Source organism: Triturus cristatus, chromosome 10 (assembly GCF_964204655.1).
Source record: "Triturus cristatus chromosome 10, aTriCri1.1, whole genome shotgun sequence".
NCBI classification, from domain to species: Eukaryota; Metazoa; Chordata; class Amphibia; order Caudata; family Salamandridae; genus Triturus; species Triturus cristatus.
The window spans coordinates 49,876,380-49,894,675 of NC_140593.1; the positions used below are offsets into that span (position 1 = coordinate 49,876,380).

Here is an 18,296-nt window from a genome sequence, read left to right on the forward strand (position 1 = left end):
CCGCTGTCACCTGTCTTATACGCTTTAGTGGATGAACCACTGGTGTGTGCGTTACGAGAGTACCACAGCAATAAAGGTATCTGCTTCCCAAACTAGAAGATCATTGTGTCTACCTAAGCGGAGGAAATTACTCTACGTCCGCGAGCCAGAAAGTAATCTCTCTTCCGTTCTTCGGGAAGTGGTACATTTCGGGGCGCTGTCATCTTTGCGTGTCAACTGGTCTAAATCCATAATTTTCCCGATCACTCGGACCACAGTACCTTTCGAACCGGACTACCCGCTGCAATGGTCTTCTGAGGCGATCCAATATCTCGGTGTTAGTCTTCATACGGACTCGGAGATCGTGTTTAGAGAAAACTACGGCACAGCGGTCATGGATTAAGTTACCATTGTCTCTACTTGGCAGGGTTTCCATCATGAAGATGGTGGTACTGCCGCGATTTTTGTTTCTCTTCACAAACATCTCCATTGTCTTGCCCAGTTCCTTTTTTCAGAGAGTAAAATCATTATTGATAAAATTGGCCTGGGCGGGTTAACAAGCGAGGGACACTTGGCAGATACTTACTTTACCTTACCATTTGTGGGGACTGGGCGTGCCAGATTTAAATTTGTATTACAGAGCGGCACAAGGCGCTCTAGATTATTATTTGATACATGGGTCACCTACTATCCCATTTCTTCGCAAGGAAAAACTTATCGCAGATCCCTCTCCCCATGCCCCTGCCGGCTGCGATCTTTGAGTCTACAGACCGACGAACGGCGATATTGGACTCGATCAACTCGATCCGGCATGCATGGTATAAAATATTGCAAATGCAGGCCGGAGCATTGTTATACTCTCCGGACATGCCCATAGATTGGACTCTCTGGCTGGGCCCGTGCAGGGATAAAGGGGTTATATGCGCGCTACACTCATTGAGTATACTGAAGGCGGGGGATTTATTTCAAGAAGGCGTAGTTAAATCCTGGGATGAAAATGGAGGACCCCGCGACACCTGGTAATGTGTTGCAGCGGTTTCAGTATCATAGAGTGCGTCGGGCAATGTGTGGAATATTAGGGGATGAGTTAGAGGAGCCCCCGGAAGTACCGGAATTCACCTACATAATTACAGCAAAGTCGCCCTGCAAAATGGTCACTAACATATATAAATTAGGAATGTCTCACAGAGCGAATCATTACACCACAGCCAGGCTGGCCTGGCAACGAGATTTACAACAGACCATGGATGACGCCATGTGGACTTATTGTTGCACTAGCACCTGGCGGATCTCCTTGCATGGCAGACACAGACTGATCCACTTTAAGTATATTAATAGAGTGTACTACACGCCAGAACGGCTGAACAGATACGGGTTACGAGAAACCCCGGAGTGCGATAGATGTAGGGTGCAACCAGCGGATTTTATACATCTAGCGTGGCAGTGCCTGGGGGTGTATACATTTGGGATTCAATCTTCCAGGAATTAGGGAAAATAGTAGATAAAGAGCTACCCCCAGACCCAGCCCTGGCTCTTAGGGTATTCCAAACAACTGCCCAGAGCGGTGCGTAGGCTGGTGGATATGGGTCTTCTTATTGCTAAGCGGCGGGTTGCAATGTGCTGGTTGAGGGGTCCCTTAACCACCATGACACAGTGGTCGCATGACATGCTTTATTGCAGTACACAAACCGAGTATTTCAGTGAATTGCTCCCTCCCAGGAGCAGACCCAAGAACTTCTGGGGACTATACACGACATATTTACTTGCTAGAGACACGGACGCTGATAACGTGACACCAGCTGGCACAGACGACAATACGCACGTTGCAGCCAATTAGAATGGGGTATATGATGCAAGCTGCAGGTGGCAACCAATGAGACGTGTTGATATGGAGTTTCGACATCCCCCCCCCCCGGGGGATATTGCATTGACAGGGGATATGACATGTGGGGCCAATGTCCACATACAGGTTTGGCAACTCACCACACCGTACATCAATATCTGGCCGACATTACATTCTTTACATATCACTGTTCATCGTTTTACCGACGAGGGCTGAGTTTGTTTTTTTCGGGGGGGGGGAGGGGGGGGGGGGGAGTTGTTGTAAACTACGTATATTTTGCGCATTATGTACTTTTTTTTTTTACTGTTGGCATAAGATCGCTGCCTGCCCTCTGGGTTGTTGGCTTATTAGCTGTGAATAACTGATCACAAGGACATGCTTCCGGCCCCAGGGTTGTAGGCAAGTAGCTGTATTCGATTGAGATGTGTGCAATTTAAAAAATAAAAAAAAACGTGGTCAATTCCCAGGACCCACTGGTCCAAGATCAATACATGCCAGCGGGACAGGAAATTCGGAATATGAACTCCCCCAATACACTAGTCGGGCGATGTTCACTCAGCAGCAAACTAAGGCAGTTTGAATGCATTGCCAGGTAAAGGGAGGGGGGGGGCAGCAGAAGAATGTTACTGCAGTTTGCCCTCTCCCCTTAGTACAGTGTTTAAATCTCATGACCTAAAATCTCTGCTGGATGGGCAGAGTCGGCTGACTATGGAGGAAGGCGAGATACCCACAATAACCTCTGGTTTTCTGAAACAGCAGGTGGAACTGGAACACAAAAGCGAACCCCACAGAATGTGAAGTCGCACAATAATTCTCAAAACGATCCAAGGCAAAGTCTGCTTATTTGCCAAAGAGCAAGACTCCATCAAAGGGCATATCCATTAAGGAAGTCTAGACATCAAGACAATTGGCAGAGTTCATCCAAGTCTGCCTGAAGATGATGATACTGATTCTCACAGTGTGGATAGCAGAGTTCATCAGATCCAGGCTACAGCGCGAGACCCGTTTGCTGCATCTACACTATCAACTGCTTGTGCAAAGGAAACCGGAGGATCTTTCAGCAACTCCAGAAGCACCTCATGTGCCATTTCCCAAAGAGAGTGGCAATAGTCAGCCAGAAGAGAAGAAGCATTTAAAGAGCTCAGGCCAAGTTTTCAGAGGAGAAGACTTGCTTGCCCACAACATTAGCACATTTCAACTCCCTGTCTGAAGGAGTTGGAGGTAAAGAGTTCAGGTTATCATTGCAAGTAGATGGTTGCACTTGAAGGTGCCAAAGAGTGTGATGCTGTGTCAGGAATGTCTACTGGCCTAAAACGTCTAGCAACAGGACAGCTAACCACAGAGCAGCCAAGGGCTTAGACCAGGATCACAAGATAGGGTCAAGCAAAGCCTCATCAAAAAGGCAAAAGGGGCTCAGAGGTAGAGGGTCTTAAGCAAATGAGCTTTACTTTACCCAGTCAGACGAGGTACTTCCAACACTTCTACAGCTTTTCTAATAACTACAGTAAAAGGAGCACTCTCTTCAGTAGGAGACTGATGCAGCAAATCAAGGATCAAATCAAGAACCCAGATACATCCCAGCAACAATAATATGGGGTAGTAAATCGCCAATGAACAACCCAGAACCACGCAGTCTAGTATCAATGTTGCTGGAGCCAGTGGTGTGGTTAATGAAGCAACAATCATCAAGACCTTCAGCAGAGGAGTGGAAGCGCAGCACTGGCAGCAGAGCAGGCAAGCTTGTATAGGCCTCAGTCAGTTCCGAGGTACGGCCCGTCAACAGAGGTGCAAATGGCTCTCTAAGGTCAGGAGGAGTTCCCCTCCACTAGAATCGGCCAGGAGCAAAGTTGGAGGCCTGAAGCATGGTCTCCTTAAAGACCTCGGCCCTGGAGTGAACAATGACCCAGGAATGCTCCAAAATCTGAATGTGCTTCTGGCTCTGAAAACAGCAAAGACAGAGTTGGGTTTCATGGATGCAGACTAAACAGAGAACACAAGCCTCTGGAAGTCGTATGCTTCACATGATTTTTATTCCACTTGTACATGGACTCACTCGACGAAGGCGACAAGGAACATGCTTGACCTTGTTCCTTTTTTCATCCATGTAAAGTTTGGTCTCGTGCTCCCTGGTTGCCTTTGATCTATCTGGGAGCAGTTGTCACAGGATTGAATTGCGCGTGGCTCCTGATAAAACAACGTCATGTGGATCCATAATTGCCACCTGTGCTCGACAAGAATGGCAGAATTTAAAACCTCTAGTCTTCGGTGGAGCCTTCTCTGCTAGGCTGCGAAAAGAAATTTGAAATAAACAACCTCTTCAAACAAACCAATCAAGTCTGTAGGAGCTAACCTTCGGATCTACGTTGAAGGTGTAGAAGAAAAGGAGCGGCCAGTGTTCAACTATGGCACATATATGCAGCTCAATGTTGTCGTGTCCAGAGTAGGACAGAGCCAACAGAAGCAAATGACACCGCAAGTACGTCACCTACCAGCACACAAAAGCTATTGCAAGAGTTTCTGGATCCAATCTAGCATCTGTGAAGAGTCTGCAGGTAGGAATAGTCACTCAAAAAGCACTGCTGACACTCTTTGCATCTTGACCTCAGGGCCAGATTTCGGTCCATCTTTTGTTAGGCAGAAGTTACAAAACATTTTAAAAAGCATAATTTATGGGCACAATAGCTATAGTTTATGTTACAGAAGCAAAATAGCCTATTGAGAGGACGCAAAAAAGCAACTTAGAATCTTCTGAAATGATCGAACCAAACTGCAATGAAAAGCAAATCCTTCTCTAGTGAGCATCAGATTTGTGGCAGAGGTGCAATGGGATCTGGTGTGCACGACTCAGATCTGAATACTGGACAAAGTTGCCTTGGTGTACCTTGGTCAATTCTGCTGATCAGGTTACGACATGCCGTTTCCGTCTCTGGACTGTGGTGGTCCAGCACCTGCCGGCACCACTGCAGAGGAGACTCTGGTTTCTGCTCAGCAGCACACTTCTTATGTGGCGAGACATAGAGCCTTAAAAGTGAGAGAGAATAAAAGAATTGAGTGCAAGCAGAATACTCTCAAATGACAAATATTTATGCAGACAGGCTTTATGTTATTACTGAGGCAAAGTCAATATTCAGATATTTCCCGGTTCTTCTCGGAAAGTTTCAACAATACTTAACATTCTTTTATAATGGGGGACAGATTTAAGCAAAAATGGCACTGACAAGACAGTGCAAACTTTTAACACAAGAGATACACAATCTCGGTGCTTAAAAGACTATTCAAAGCGAGAGAAACCTTCAGGTGCCAGGCAATTTTTGTATAATATACATATATACACACACACACATATATACCAAAAGTTTTGAAAATGTTGCGAAGATTCGTCAATCGGCGCCAAAGTTGTTCCAAATAGAATGTTGCGGATTTCCTATGGAAAATAGGTCCTAACTATATCTACCTACTGGCGACCGCCAGTAGGTGTTATATAGATATATATATACACACACACACACACACACACACACACACACACACACACACACACACACACACACACACACACACACGGTGTGCGACAGGGCTGATCATACTGCTCAGAAGAATAAATCTGCTGAGAAGCAAACGAGTAAAAAAAATAAAAATCTTACAATGGCAGTGGGTTACCTCTTGCAGAGCACTACAGAGACTAGGATGCCCAGCTCTGCAGTAGGAGGGCGACAACGCAGGGGAAGTAATAGACAAAAGTCTGGGCTGCCCTACAACAAAGATAAGGATTAAGGATGAGCAGGGAATCAATTCTTTCAAACGGCAGGATCCCAGTATATACTCAAGACTGGCACTGACAATTATGTGCATATTTGACTTTGGGGGTGGATCACGATAGTATCCTATCTAGAGAACTAATCCAACAAAGAGAAAAAAGATGGGCGGAAAATACATTTGAACGTTTGGGACTACAAGACCACCCGCAGTAAAAGCCCTTACACCTGGCGCGACTCAGCCTTTTACAACATCAAACTAACAAATTATTATTGTTGCAGATTATGAACGGTCTCCTTAGGTATCAACTCAAGCAGATACTGCAAAGCATTCAGATGCAAATACGTTTTCTCATTGATAACATCGATCCACGAGAGTTCCAACTTGTTTCACCAATTGTAACAGGTGATTAATAGGTCCTTAAAAATCTTTGAAAAGAATCTCAATCAATTTTCTGTTTTTAGTTGATCTGTTTAGACCTCAATCTTTGATCATCATACTACATGTTGTAAAGTGTAGGTCTAGCTCAAAGCATACTACATAACAGACGTGTGTTCAGTACATTTGATTGGCCAAGCTCATAATATTTAGATCAACTCATTTCTTTAAACAGACAGGCTAAATACGTTTTCCAAAATGGCATGAATGGACGCAATATTTGTTTTACTATATTCACACTATTAAAGACTATGAACTTTCACAAGTTAAAAAAAAGAACATTCTCCTACAAACATTGGGGCCTCAAGTACAAAGTATACAGTGCTATAGAAAAAGAAGCCTTGTACTTCTGAGGAGTCTGATGTTTTTCTGAACGCTTTAGAGGAATTAGACGAGTATTATTCTACATCAGTTTGCATAGAAATTGATGGGCATAATTTCTTCAGCAGAAAACAGAACTGAAACCTATTGAAGAGTATCCTCAGTTGGTATTAGCTTGTAGATTTGGTGCTTTTACACTAAGAACTTATAAGAGACCAAATAATAATGCATGTTAACAACGAGCACTTTCAGGATAACTGTGAATATATGGAGAGACTCCACTTCGTAAAAAAAAAAAAATGGAAAAAAAAGCTGAAATCTCCAATAAATGTGCCGCAGCAACTGAGGTCAATTCTAAAGAGGAGCAGAAAGACATTGTCTGTAAAGTGAGACAGGGGAAATAAAGAGAAATGCAAAGTCGGGATGAAAGCAGCAAACACACGTCCAAGCACCAAGAAAAATGTTATAGGTGTATATACTGTTGTTGCTGATTCTGGGTCACCCTATACTACAGTAGACAGGTCCCGCTTCAACCTTCATCCCTGCTGTATTGTTGCTGTTGCCAGGAGGTCCAGGGGGACTACATCGCCCAGCTTGCCTTGCCCGGCCACCGTGCCATCAGAAAGCGCCAGGAGGCGCTTTAAATCCATCCACGGGCTCCTGCAGCGCGGGACACAGGCGGGCGTGCCCGGGCCAAGGACAGGCCCGTCTGAGCCCGTCCGCGCCAGGACGAGACAGGGCAGGGCCACTCTTCTGTGACTCGCTTTTTATTTGCAGTTCCGGACTACGAACTCAAAGGTACTTTCTCTTCCTGCCGTGGGCAACTGATTCATATCATTATTTGTTTTATATTTTTGTTTATGCATTCCTTTATTGGCTGGTGGCTAAAGCTTTAAGTAGTCTTAACCCCATTGCGAGGCACGTTTTGGTGTACAATTTATTGACTTTGTTTCTGCCTCTGAATTTTACTTAGTATTTACTTTTATCATTACATTGCTGCCTGTGTCAAATCAATTAATTCTGGATTAACCTAATGGGGGAAGAGGAAAGTTCTGAATAGTGGGGAGGGGGGATTTTGAAAAAAGGCAAAAAAGCAAAAAAACATCCAAACAATCGTTATGTAAAACCCATGCTGTCATGGAAGGCATTGCTAACCTTGTTGGTGATTGTGAGGAGATTTGATTTGCCCCATCCGGCCCGTGCAGTTCTTCCAATGAGGGCAGTGCACCCCCCCCCGCCCCCTTTAACCATAACCTCTAAAAAAAAAAAAAAAAAAACATTCTCGAAATATCCGATATGTTTAAAAAATCCTCTTCAAAAGGGCCAACAAGTCTCTATTCACGTACTATCTCGACGTAGGGTTTTTAGAAAACAGGAAGCTTGGCGCTCTGGCTGATATGCATTGTGTATGTTATGCTGATAGAGAACACAGTGCTGCCAGGTCGGGGGAAATACCCTGTAACCCCCGTGAGTGTGTAAGTCGTGAAACCCACACCAGAAATGAGAACAAAGTCCTGGGCACACGTTATGAGGATATCACACTGGTGGAAATGTCTCGTATTATACCATTTCTAGTGGTCAAAACCAGAGTATTTGTTCCAAAGTATTTATTAAAGCAACAACAAAGAAACAATCAGCCGACGCGCGTTCCGTCACTTGGGGGAAGTTTCCCGTGACTCTTCAGGGCTGTGTGGCGGTGTCGATCGATCGGTGTGGTCACGAGGCCGATCGGGGATCAGAAAAGGCCTACGTGTCCTGGTACAAAGGTCCACGTTGGAAAACTTGAAGTAGGGGTGGCCTCTGGTGTACGAGGCAAGGAAGCAAGTGGCGCCTTAGAGGAGCTCTACATACATCAATTTGCGACGTGGAAATGAAGAAAGTAAGATCCCCGAGGGGGTGTGAGAAGCCTTGAGAGGAGTACAAAAACTCAAATCCAGGCTATAGATGAGGCAAAGGGCAAGTGTGCCGTATGGCGCGATCAAGAAGCTAGAAGGAACAGTATGAAGGATGTCCAGTGTCTGGAATGGGCTGGGGGCGGGCACGCCGGCCAACTAGAAAGAACAGTGTAATGTAAGTCCAGTGATTGGAGTGGGCAAAGGGCGGGTACGCCGGCCAACTCGAATCAGACGTTGCAGGACAGTCAGACCCTGGGTCCAAACGACTTCCGGATGCGGAATATTCACGAATGTACTTTACTTGCAGAGAGTAACAATTCCTCCCTGTCAAGTTCTTACCCTCCCACAACATGGATCACTGAGTCTGCCATTATATGTTCAAACTGATTTTTACCCCTACTGGAAATCCCTGAGGAACACAATGACCAGCAGAGATCCAAAGGGCCAGAAGTTGAATATACCAGATGTGACGATACAACCAATAGGGATTTGTGTTCTTGTACAGATATGTTTAGAAATTAGATAATCGATTTAAAGGCTCAGACTAAGAAACTTCTGGATAAAGTTAACAAACTAAAGGGGATGATTGACACACTCTCCATAGCACTGAAAATAAGTTCTATTAAAGATTATTCAGCCACAGAAGTCCTGCCCCAGAATCAAGCTTGTAGAATAGCTAACATTACCAAAGGAAATTCATGCAGTCCAATTATTGAAACCAAAGCCAACGGACAACTAGCAAAGTTCAACAAACAACCGACTCGTGGCCCAAATATCATGCAGAATTCTGCCAGTGAATAGATCCTACAGTTTTCCCAATGTACACGCTAGAAGAGAAATGCACATTCCTTTTCGGCCCAATGTTCAGCCTAGGGCAACCTTACCTGCAAGAGTAAGCAATCACAATAAATCTTTTCTTCGATCTTCCAAACCACAAATTTTCTTGACTAATGTCCCAAAAATCTCACCTAGCCTAATTAAGGAGGATGAGCAGTCCCTGACCAACAAGTGTAGCCAGTGGTTGAGACATATGAGTAAGTGCAGATCCATAATCAGGGAGGACATATCCTCCGCTGTGAGATACCCACCTAAGGATAACAACTCTGATTATGTGTCTTACCCTTGTTTCCCCCATTGTTGGTAGAAAATCTGGTGGCTTTTGATTTAAGAACATCTCATATGATACATACAAATATTAGGCTGAAACTGAACCCTCGTGACTTTGCTTCTAACCTATCCTTTAACGCCCCAGCGTTAAGTTGTATCGGGGACTAGTCTCTTCAAAATATAGATAGACACTTAAACGTATGCCCCCAAGCTAGATCCCTAGTAGTCACTCAACTAAGAGGGGCCGAAAGTCACTGCACAAGATGTCCCTCTAGCACTGGCCTCGACGGGACGGATTTTGTAGAAGAACCGCCTAGGGCCCCAACACAATTATTGATCGATCCTTCTAGCCAAACAGGTAATCATGTCTTAGTTCCAGTTATCCCCAACAAGGGCATAATTATGGAGGACAGCCCGGGTAAAACCATAGGCAGACAAGATACACCTCTAATGACAATAGCTTCCTAGAATATTGCAGGGTTGGTCCACAAAATTCCATCACTGGACTGGCAGATTTTATAGAAAAAGGGATATTATAGTGTTCCAAGAGAACTGGGCACTAGCTCCAGTTCACCATTTTGACTATTTTAAATTTTCAAAAATTAGCTGTAGGTGGCCACAAAGGCAGACCATCAGGAGGGCTAACAATATGGGTAAGGCAGAGTCATGCTTATAAGACAGTGGAAATGGAGATCGATAACATTGACACTATGGCAATACTCATCTGCCCTAATCATCCCCCTAACTTACTTAAAGTTAACGTATATGCTAGGGGCATGGTGGGTGGCAGATCATCCAAGACAATTATTGACCTCAATAGCTTTTTAGACAGTATGGGTGAAGGGAACATAATCATAGCAGGAGATTTTAATACTACATTTGAGCCTTTGGATTCAGAGGATATCAACCTTAGTGCTGATGAAGATGTCCAGTGGGGTTTACCCCACTGGAGATCCCACACCAATTAAAATGTGGACAGAGGCAGCGCTCTAGCTGAAAGCTTTTAGTCTAGAAAGGGGAGTTAGGGGAGCAAATGGCCGTACACCCTCTGACCGCTTAGGATCTCATACATACAACAACGGTCAAAGAAGTAGTCGTATAGACTACATCTCTATCAATGTAGAGAATTGGTCATCACTAGCTGACATGGAGGTCTGTGTAAGGAATGAAAGCAACCAAAATCCATTGCTGCTAAAATTTAAAGGTAGAGGTTACGCAACATGTTTGCCCACAGTGGGTGGAATTGAGACTGCTGATGCTATAATCAGTAACGACATGAGGAGGATCAAATGGTCCCGGATGTCGAGAATGAAAGCTCCCTTGACAACATGAAAGTAGAGGTGATGAACTCACTAGATCTTCTTAAAAAAAACAATAGTCAGGGTGAAATCAACCTTAATATCACTCAAATTCACAAGACCATGTTTGAAAACATCAGGCGATTCTTTGTTAAACCCTTCAAAACCCCCAAGAGATCTTCATTAAAGCTTGACCATTGGTATAACAAGGCTTGCAAGGTAGCATACAAGCAGTTGTCCCGAGCAATAAAAACCACTGACATAGGCAGAATAAGAAGAGCACATAAACAGTATAAATCCACGCAAACATTAGCAAAAAAGGAATGGGATGAACGGTGGAAGGAACTTTTACAAGGTAGCAAAATGAATAACATGCAATCATTTTGGCAGCTTGTTAAATGAGGTAGAGGAGGTCAAGGCAGTGCCCCCTCAAACCACATTGCACAGGACCAATGGGTATTCTTCTTTGAGAATCAATTTGAAATTGCTGAGAACACACCCCCCTTCCTAGCTTCAAGTGTAGACTCGCCAGTAACATTTTCCTTAAGGGAAGTGGAAACTGCCGTGAATTCAGCACCAAAGGGAAGGGCCCACGGTCCTGATTGTATCCCGGTGGACCTATTTATATCTGAAAAAGATAATTGGTTCAAGTATATTTTGATCCTCGCCAATGCGATTGCCAGAGGAGCTCCCATGTCCGTCTCCTGGCGAGGAGCCGAAATCTTACCCATTTATAAGAAGGGGGACCGTTCTAGCCCCAGTAATTACAGGCCAATCAGCCTAATCGATTCCACCCAAAAGATTATAGCTAGATTGGTCCTGAACAGAATTCAGATCTGGATAGCAGAGAATATATTATCCCCCTTCCAAGCAGGTTTTAGGGCCCTTGTAAGTACAATTGATCAAGTTTTTTATTTTGTTTCAATTTACTGGCGTGTTGTACTATTAGCGGGTGGAACTATTTATGCCACTTTTGTAGATCTCAAAGCAGCATTCGATACGGTCCCGAGAAAAACTCTGGGCCGTATTGAGAGATCTAGGACTACCCCGAGCTTTTACAGCTTGTAGTCAAACTGCACGAATCCAACTACGCGCAGGTTCGATGGGGTGCTCAAGGGAACACTACCCCCAAATTTCCAATCCTTAAAGGGGTACGTCAAGGGTGTGTACTGGCCCCCACCCTGTTTTTATTGTTCATAAATGGTGTGGTCAATTATTTTTCAGAGTACTCCACCGATGCACCCTCTATTGCTGACATAAAGGTCCCAATACTTATGTTCGCGGACAATACCCTAATCTTATCAAAAACTCAAGTTGGGTTGCAGCGAGCATTGACCCGTTTTGAATCGTTTTGTAAGGAACATGAGTTTTGGTAAACGTGGATAAAACTAAATTTATGGTGTTGCACAAACACAAAGTAATTAAGTCAAGGGTTGTTATGAACAATGAGCCATTGGAACAAACAGATACATTTACTTACCTTGGAGTAAATATAGGCCGTAAACTAGACTGGAAACCCCAGATAGAAATGATGGCGCTTAAGCACTCTCAGCTTGCAGGAGTGATTATTTTTGAGAGGTTTGGTAGGCCACCTCCAAAGTACACCTCTTATACCCTTATATTCTGATTTGGGGAGCTATTCCCTGGTAAAGGTTTCTAGGTTCAGACCACTGGTCTATTGGAGAAGACTTTGGTCTACCCCAGAATTAGCCCACTATGCCCTAGCTCTCAAAGACACCAGAGATGCCGATACCGCTCACAAGATCAGATGGTTACAATAGGTGAAAAGCTCCCTGGTGAATATGGGCATGAGGCATTTATGGGAAGACCCGGTGCATAATACATTTCCTCCCAAAAAAGCATTTAAAGAAGCTTACTGGGTTATGATTAGAACTGGTAACCTGTGTCTTTCTAACCCATCACCTTTGACCAGTACCTTTTTGGACCACAAGCCGGAATCCTTGTATGAAGACATTTGGGACTTTATAACCAAGCCCACCGATAGGAAACGTTTTTTCCAGTTCCAGATAGGAACATTACCGACCAAAGCCTTCACCAAAACTTGCCACCATTCTCAAGATAGTAAATGCACATTGTGTCAGAGTATGGATGAAACAATCCCTCACATACTATTTGTATGCCCAGCATATAGTTCGCCACGGAGCAAATGTCTCAAACCAATTTGTCTGAATATGGGTACTAGGTCGAGTGCTACTGCTCTGGGAATATTGAAGACCAGCACACAAGAGGCAATTGTGATTGCTATAGCGAAGTTTTTAGGATGGATGTGGAGAATTCGACGCAAGATTGAAAGCAAGCAGACTGCGACAGTGTTTAGTTAGATACGGTCTTCGGCTCAGCTCTCCAGCCCGGTTATTTATTATACTTCTTAACCAGTATTGGGACCCGCTGATATAGAATATTATATGAACTGTTATTCTCCTGCACCGATTTTACTTTTTTTTTTAATGTAAAAAAAAAGTAGTCTGTATAAGCATTTTTAATTGATATACAAATTGCTGGTCTTTTTAACATGTTTTATCATTTTTCTATGTATAGTCCCTGTGGAGAACTGGATATTATACATGTACTTTTTGGCGATGTTAAACATTCATTGTCTTTTATGATCAGTGCAGTCGAAATAAAAATTCCCATGGTAGGAAACAGGAGGTTAAGCTTCAAATTTAAAGGAAGGAGAACCTAGAAGGCCTAACATCCTTTTCACCACTGACAACTGAACAGGTCTCTAAACTACTAAAATGTATTAAATCTGGGTCTCCCAAGGACCCATGTTCTCCATCAAATCCCCAAAGTAATTTCTAACCAATTAAAATTATCTTCAACAAAATGATTAGCACGGGGATTTTTCCTAAAGCTTGGAAGAGAGATTCCATTTTACCATTAATCAAAAAAACGAATCTTCCTTCCTGTGACTCAAGTAACTATCAACCAATATCTCATCTGCCTTTTTCAGCAAAAAATCATACACAAAGCTATAAATGAACAACTGACTGCCTTAAATGCAAACTGTACTCTAGAGGACGCCCAGTTTGGTTTCAGAAGCCTACACAGTACAGAAACAGCATTAACTGCTGCTTCCGAGAACATAAGAGTCCATGTTGACAGAAGCCAAAGTGCACCCCTGGTTCTATTAGATCTCTCGGCAGCATTAGACACAGTCAGCCATAACATCTTAATTGACCGTCTCTGCTGTTCAGGTATCAGAGATACTGCCCTTGCCCTTCTGTCATCAATGTTATCGGAAAGAGAGCAATACATAGAAGTAGATGATTACGTATCTCAACCCTTCACCCTTCCTCGCGGCGTCTCACAAGGGGCTATGATAAGCCCCACCTTATTTAATCTTTCTATCATGCCACTGGTCAAATTTATAAAAATCTTTGGGTTCTCTGGAATATCTTACGCAGATGACACCCGCATTGTAGTGTTGAGGAAACCCCGACCATGCAGCAGCTAAATTCCACAACTGCATGGTAAGTATAAGTGAGTGGATGTACACTAACTGTTTAAGACTCAACTCGGGGAAAACCAACATTCTCCTCTTTGGGAATAACACCTCTTTTTGGTCCCCTAGACGGTGGCCAAAGGACATGGGTATTTTACACACTCCAGTAGAAAAAGACAGAAACTTGGGTGTCATTTTTGACAACCAGCTATTTTCTGAAAGTTCGATTAATCAAAAAGCCTCCTCCATTTTCTACTTGTTAAAAATCATCAGAAACAAAAATGTACCTTACATTCCCAAAAACCTACAAAAAACTTATCACACCACTAATATCATCTAAACTGAATTATTGTAATTGATTATATATCACTATGAAACACAAATTACTACATAAGCTCCATACACTTCAAATACAGAAGCCAGTCTCATATTTGGGCTACCTAAATTTCACTCAGCTATCACTGCACTGGAAAACTACATTCGCTACCCATAAATAAAAGAATAGCAGTCAAAGCTTTGTGCATCGCTTTCCAGGCTCTACAAAACACCGGACAGGAATACCCAATTCTGACATTTTCCCGGAACACTCGGACCAAATCTTTACAATCTAGGAGTGCGAAAAATGTGGTCGTACCCAAATTCAGGAAATGCCGTTGGGGAGGCAGAAGCACTGTGGTCTGCACTACAAAATAGTGGAACTCACTAAACCTCAACCTTAAAGAATCAACCAACCTATTGAAATTTAGGAAATCCCTTAAAACATGGCTCTTTACCAAATAAATGTCCCTATTAAATCTCTCAGCTTACCTTCCTTTCAAGGCAGCGCCAAGACACCTCAGGTATTTCAGCACTATATAAAAACAAACATTACAACCATGAGTAAGCTATATATGGTGGAAGAGGGTCCATCTGTTCTAGGGTGGGTCGATCAAAGTGCACTGGATATTATTCTAGATCCTAAAAGTCAAGAGCAAGTACTAGTGACAGATAATAAAGCCTCCAGTGGTTCTAGGCTAAAAAATGCTTATCCTGAATTTTGTTCAGGAAAAATGGGGACATTAGCGGGGTATTCTCATTAAATAGTTTATAAAAAAAATAAAATGCAGTCCCAAAGGTGCATAAAATCAGGGCAATACCTCGGATATTAAGAGACTAGGTCAATCAGGAAACAGAAAGTTTACTCAAGGAAGGAATCATTAAACAGGTTGATGCTGCTGAATGGTTTGCACCATTTGATGCTGCAAGACACGCAACTGGTATAATCCGCTTATGTGTGAATTTCAGAAACCTAAATAGCAACGTAGTGGTGGAAATGTTCCTGCCACTTACAATCAATGAGATGCTATAATTAAGTAAAGGTACCAAGTGGTTCACTTCAACTGACTGGTCAGTGTAACACCAGGTCAGACTCTACGATGAAAGCAAAAATTTAACCACTTTGACACCCTTGGGGTGCTATCATTATGTGCGCATGCCGCTTGGGCTAGCTTTTGTAGCAGTTTTTAAAAAACGAATGCACAAATTGTTTAAGGAAAATACTGGTACAATATTTGTCAAAGACTACTTCCTAGTCATGGTGGAGAGTGAACAGCAGCATGGCCTTAAAATGAATAAGGTGTTTGAGTAATTGCAGTAAAATGGACGAACAGCTGAGTTTTCAAATAGCAACTTTAAGGTAACATCCTTAGATTACTTGGGACGTGTAGTTACAGCTGATAGGACAAGACCGAAAGTATAACTCTTGAATGCAGTAAGGGATGCCAAAACTCCGACTAATAAGGATGGGTTAAGTTAGTGTCTAGGGTTGGCGGAGTATTATGTGGAATTTGTACAGAACTTTTGTCAGAAAAAATGTACAATGTGTGCCAACTGTTAAAAAAAAAAAAAAAAAAAGTTACATTGCTTTGGTCAAGTGAGTTATAAAATAAATTTGAATTAAGAAAAATATTTGTATGACTTAAAACTTACACGGATTTGATCCCAAAGTTGATTTATGTCGACTATAGACACCACGAAAAGAGGGGTTGGAGCAGTGTCGAGTCAAAAAGATATCCAAGGCAACTAGTTCACCATAGCATTTGCATCAAGGGCTTTAGCTCCTCCTAAAGAACAATATTCAGTTATTGAAAAAGAAACTCACAATTGTATGGGGTCTGGAACATTTAAGGAATTTTGTGTGGGGGTGAAAGGTTGAAGTAAGATGTGACCACAAACCTCTGTTGAAGGTATTGACCCATGAAGGTCTATTCAATGACACTGCCAGAATAGTAAGAATGACCATAAGACTATTAGATTTTAGATACAAATTGCAGTATCTTCTTGGTATCAAGAATAGAGTAGCAGACTGTTTGAGTAGGTTACCATTACCACTGTAAGACATTTCTACAGAAAGTTGGGAGGATGCGGGTGTAGCATATGCTAGTGAAGAAAAAAGGAATGCCATCACTGAGGAAGAATGGAGGAATGCTTGTAAGGAAGAGTCTGTTCTGGAGAAGGTCAAAAGATTTGTGATCGAAGATTGGCCAGAAAACAAATTGCTTGATGAAGGTTGTAGGAGTTTCTGGGAGGCATGTAATGAATTGACTGTGATGAATGAAAATATCTTGAGAGGTATTGGGATTGTTCCATCTAGGCGCTTGAGGAACGCCATTGTTAAGTTGTGCCATGAGGGACACTTTGGTATTGTGAAAAGCAGTCAGCATTTGTAAAGCGCAGCTCTGTCACCCCTTGGGGTATCTGGGTGCTGTGGGTGTGACATCTCAGTCGAAAAGCCAGGTCTTGAGTTTCTATGTGAAGTCCGCAAGGGAGGGTGCTGTTCGAAGATGGAGGGTCAGACTGTTCCAGGTCTTTGCAGCAATGTAGGACAAGGTGCAACCTCCGCTGCAGCTACAACGGATGTGGGGGTGTGCACAGGGCTAGAACGGAGGAGTGCAGGTGTCTGGCGGTTAGGTGGAAGTTCAGTCGGTGGTTGATGTAGGCCGGTCCTTGATTGTGTACAGCTTTGTAGGCGTGCGCAGGGATCTTGAACTGACATCTCTTCTGTTTGGGGGGCAGTGGAGATTTGAGGTGGGGGGTGATGTGGGTCCGTACGGGGAGTTCCAAGATGGGTCTGGTTAAAGCATTCTGTATGGTCTGGAGTCTTCTGAGGTGCTGGGTAGAGGTGTCGGCGTAAAGAGGGTTGCCGTAGTCGAGGCAGCTGGTCATGAAGGGCCTGGGTGACAGTCTTTCTGGTGTTGACTGGGATCCATCTGAAGATTCTGCAGAGGGTGCGAAGGGTGTGGAAACAGGATGAGGCGACTACATTGACTTGTCATTTCATGGTCAGTGTGCAGTCGAGGAGGATGTCTAGGATGCGGGTGGGATCTGTTGGTGTGGGTCCGAGTTCTGCTGGCCACTAGCTGGGGTCCTATATGGAGGTGTTCTTCCCGAAGATCAGTACTTCTGTCTTCTTGGATTTAAGTTTAAAGCAGTTGTCTCTCATTCACTTGGCCATGGTATCGCAGAAGTTAGTTCTGGTGGTGGAGGGGTCTTTGGTGAGCGAGGGAATAAGTTGAGTGTCATCTGCATAGGTAATTATGTTGAGGCCATGGGATCTGATGGTGTCTACGAGGGAGGTCATGTAGGTGTTGAACAAGGTAGGGCTGAGGGATGATCCTTGGGGTACACCGCTTATGTTGTCCCTGGGTTCGGAGGCGAAGTGGAGCAACCGGATGCTCTGTGTGCGTCCTGTAAGGAAGGAGGCGATCCAATTTAGGGTGTTTTGCTGTATAACTGCTGTGGAGTCTGTTGGAGGTGGTGATGTGATACGTTGTCGAACGCAGTAGAGAGGTCAACGAAGATCAGGGCCGCAGTTTAATTTTGAAAAGCAAAAGGAAAATGAAAGTTATTGGTTTAGGCGTAAGAGCTGTGTCCTGGTTGCAAAGTTTATATAGGTCTAATGCTGCCGGCCTCAGGGTTGTGGGCAAACAGCTGTGTCAACTGTGATCTACGCAATAAACTTTTTTAAACAAAAAAAATAATTTAAAAAACAGAGTTATTGGTGGGCAGCTATTGATGTGAAAGTAAAGAAAATAGTTAGAGAATGTGACTTGTGTGAAGTTGCAGACCAATTTCAAGTGTTGCTGAAACCATATCTGCATCCTGTGCCTTGTCCGGAGATGGCACGGGAAACCATTGGGATTGACATTATGGGC

The 18,296-nt window shown here is 43.5% G+C and overlaps 1 protein-coding gene across 5 annotated transcripts in view; it reads right to left on the minus strand.

Annotated features, from left to right (window-relative positions):
* The window catches only part of LOC146788808 (SLAIN motif-containing protein-like), a 418,592-nt gene that overhangs the window by 143,709 nt on the left and 256,587 nt on the right, over nt 1-18,296 (minus strand). For all 5 annotated transcript variants that reach the window (XM_085630383.1, XM_085630385.1, XM_085630381.1 and 2 more), the window contains one exon: nt 4,704-4,843. In XM_085630383.1, coding sequence (XP_085486509.1) covers nt 4,704-4,843 — 140 coding nt within the window. The remainder of the gene's footprint in view (nt 1-4,703; nt 4,844-18,296) is intronic.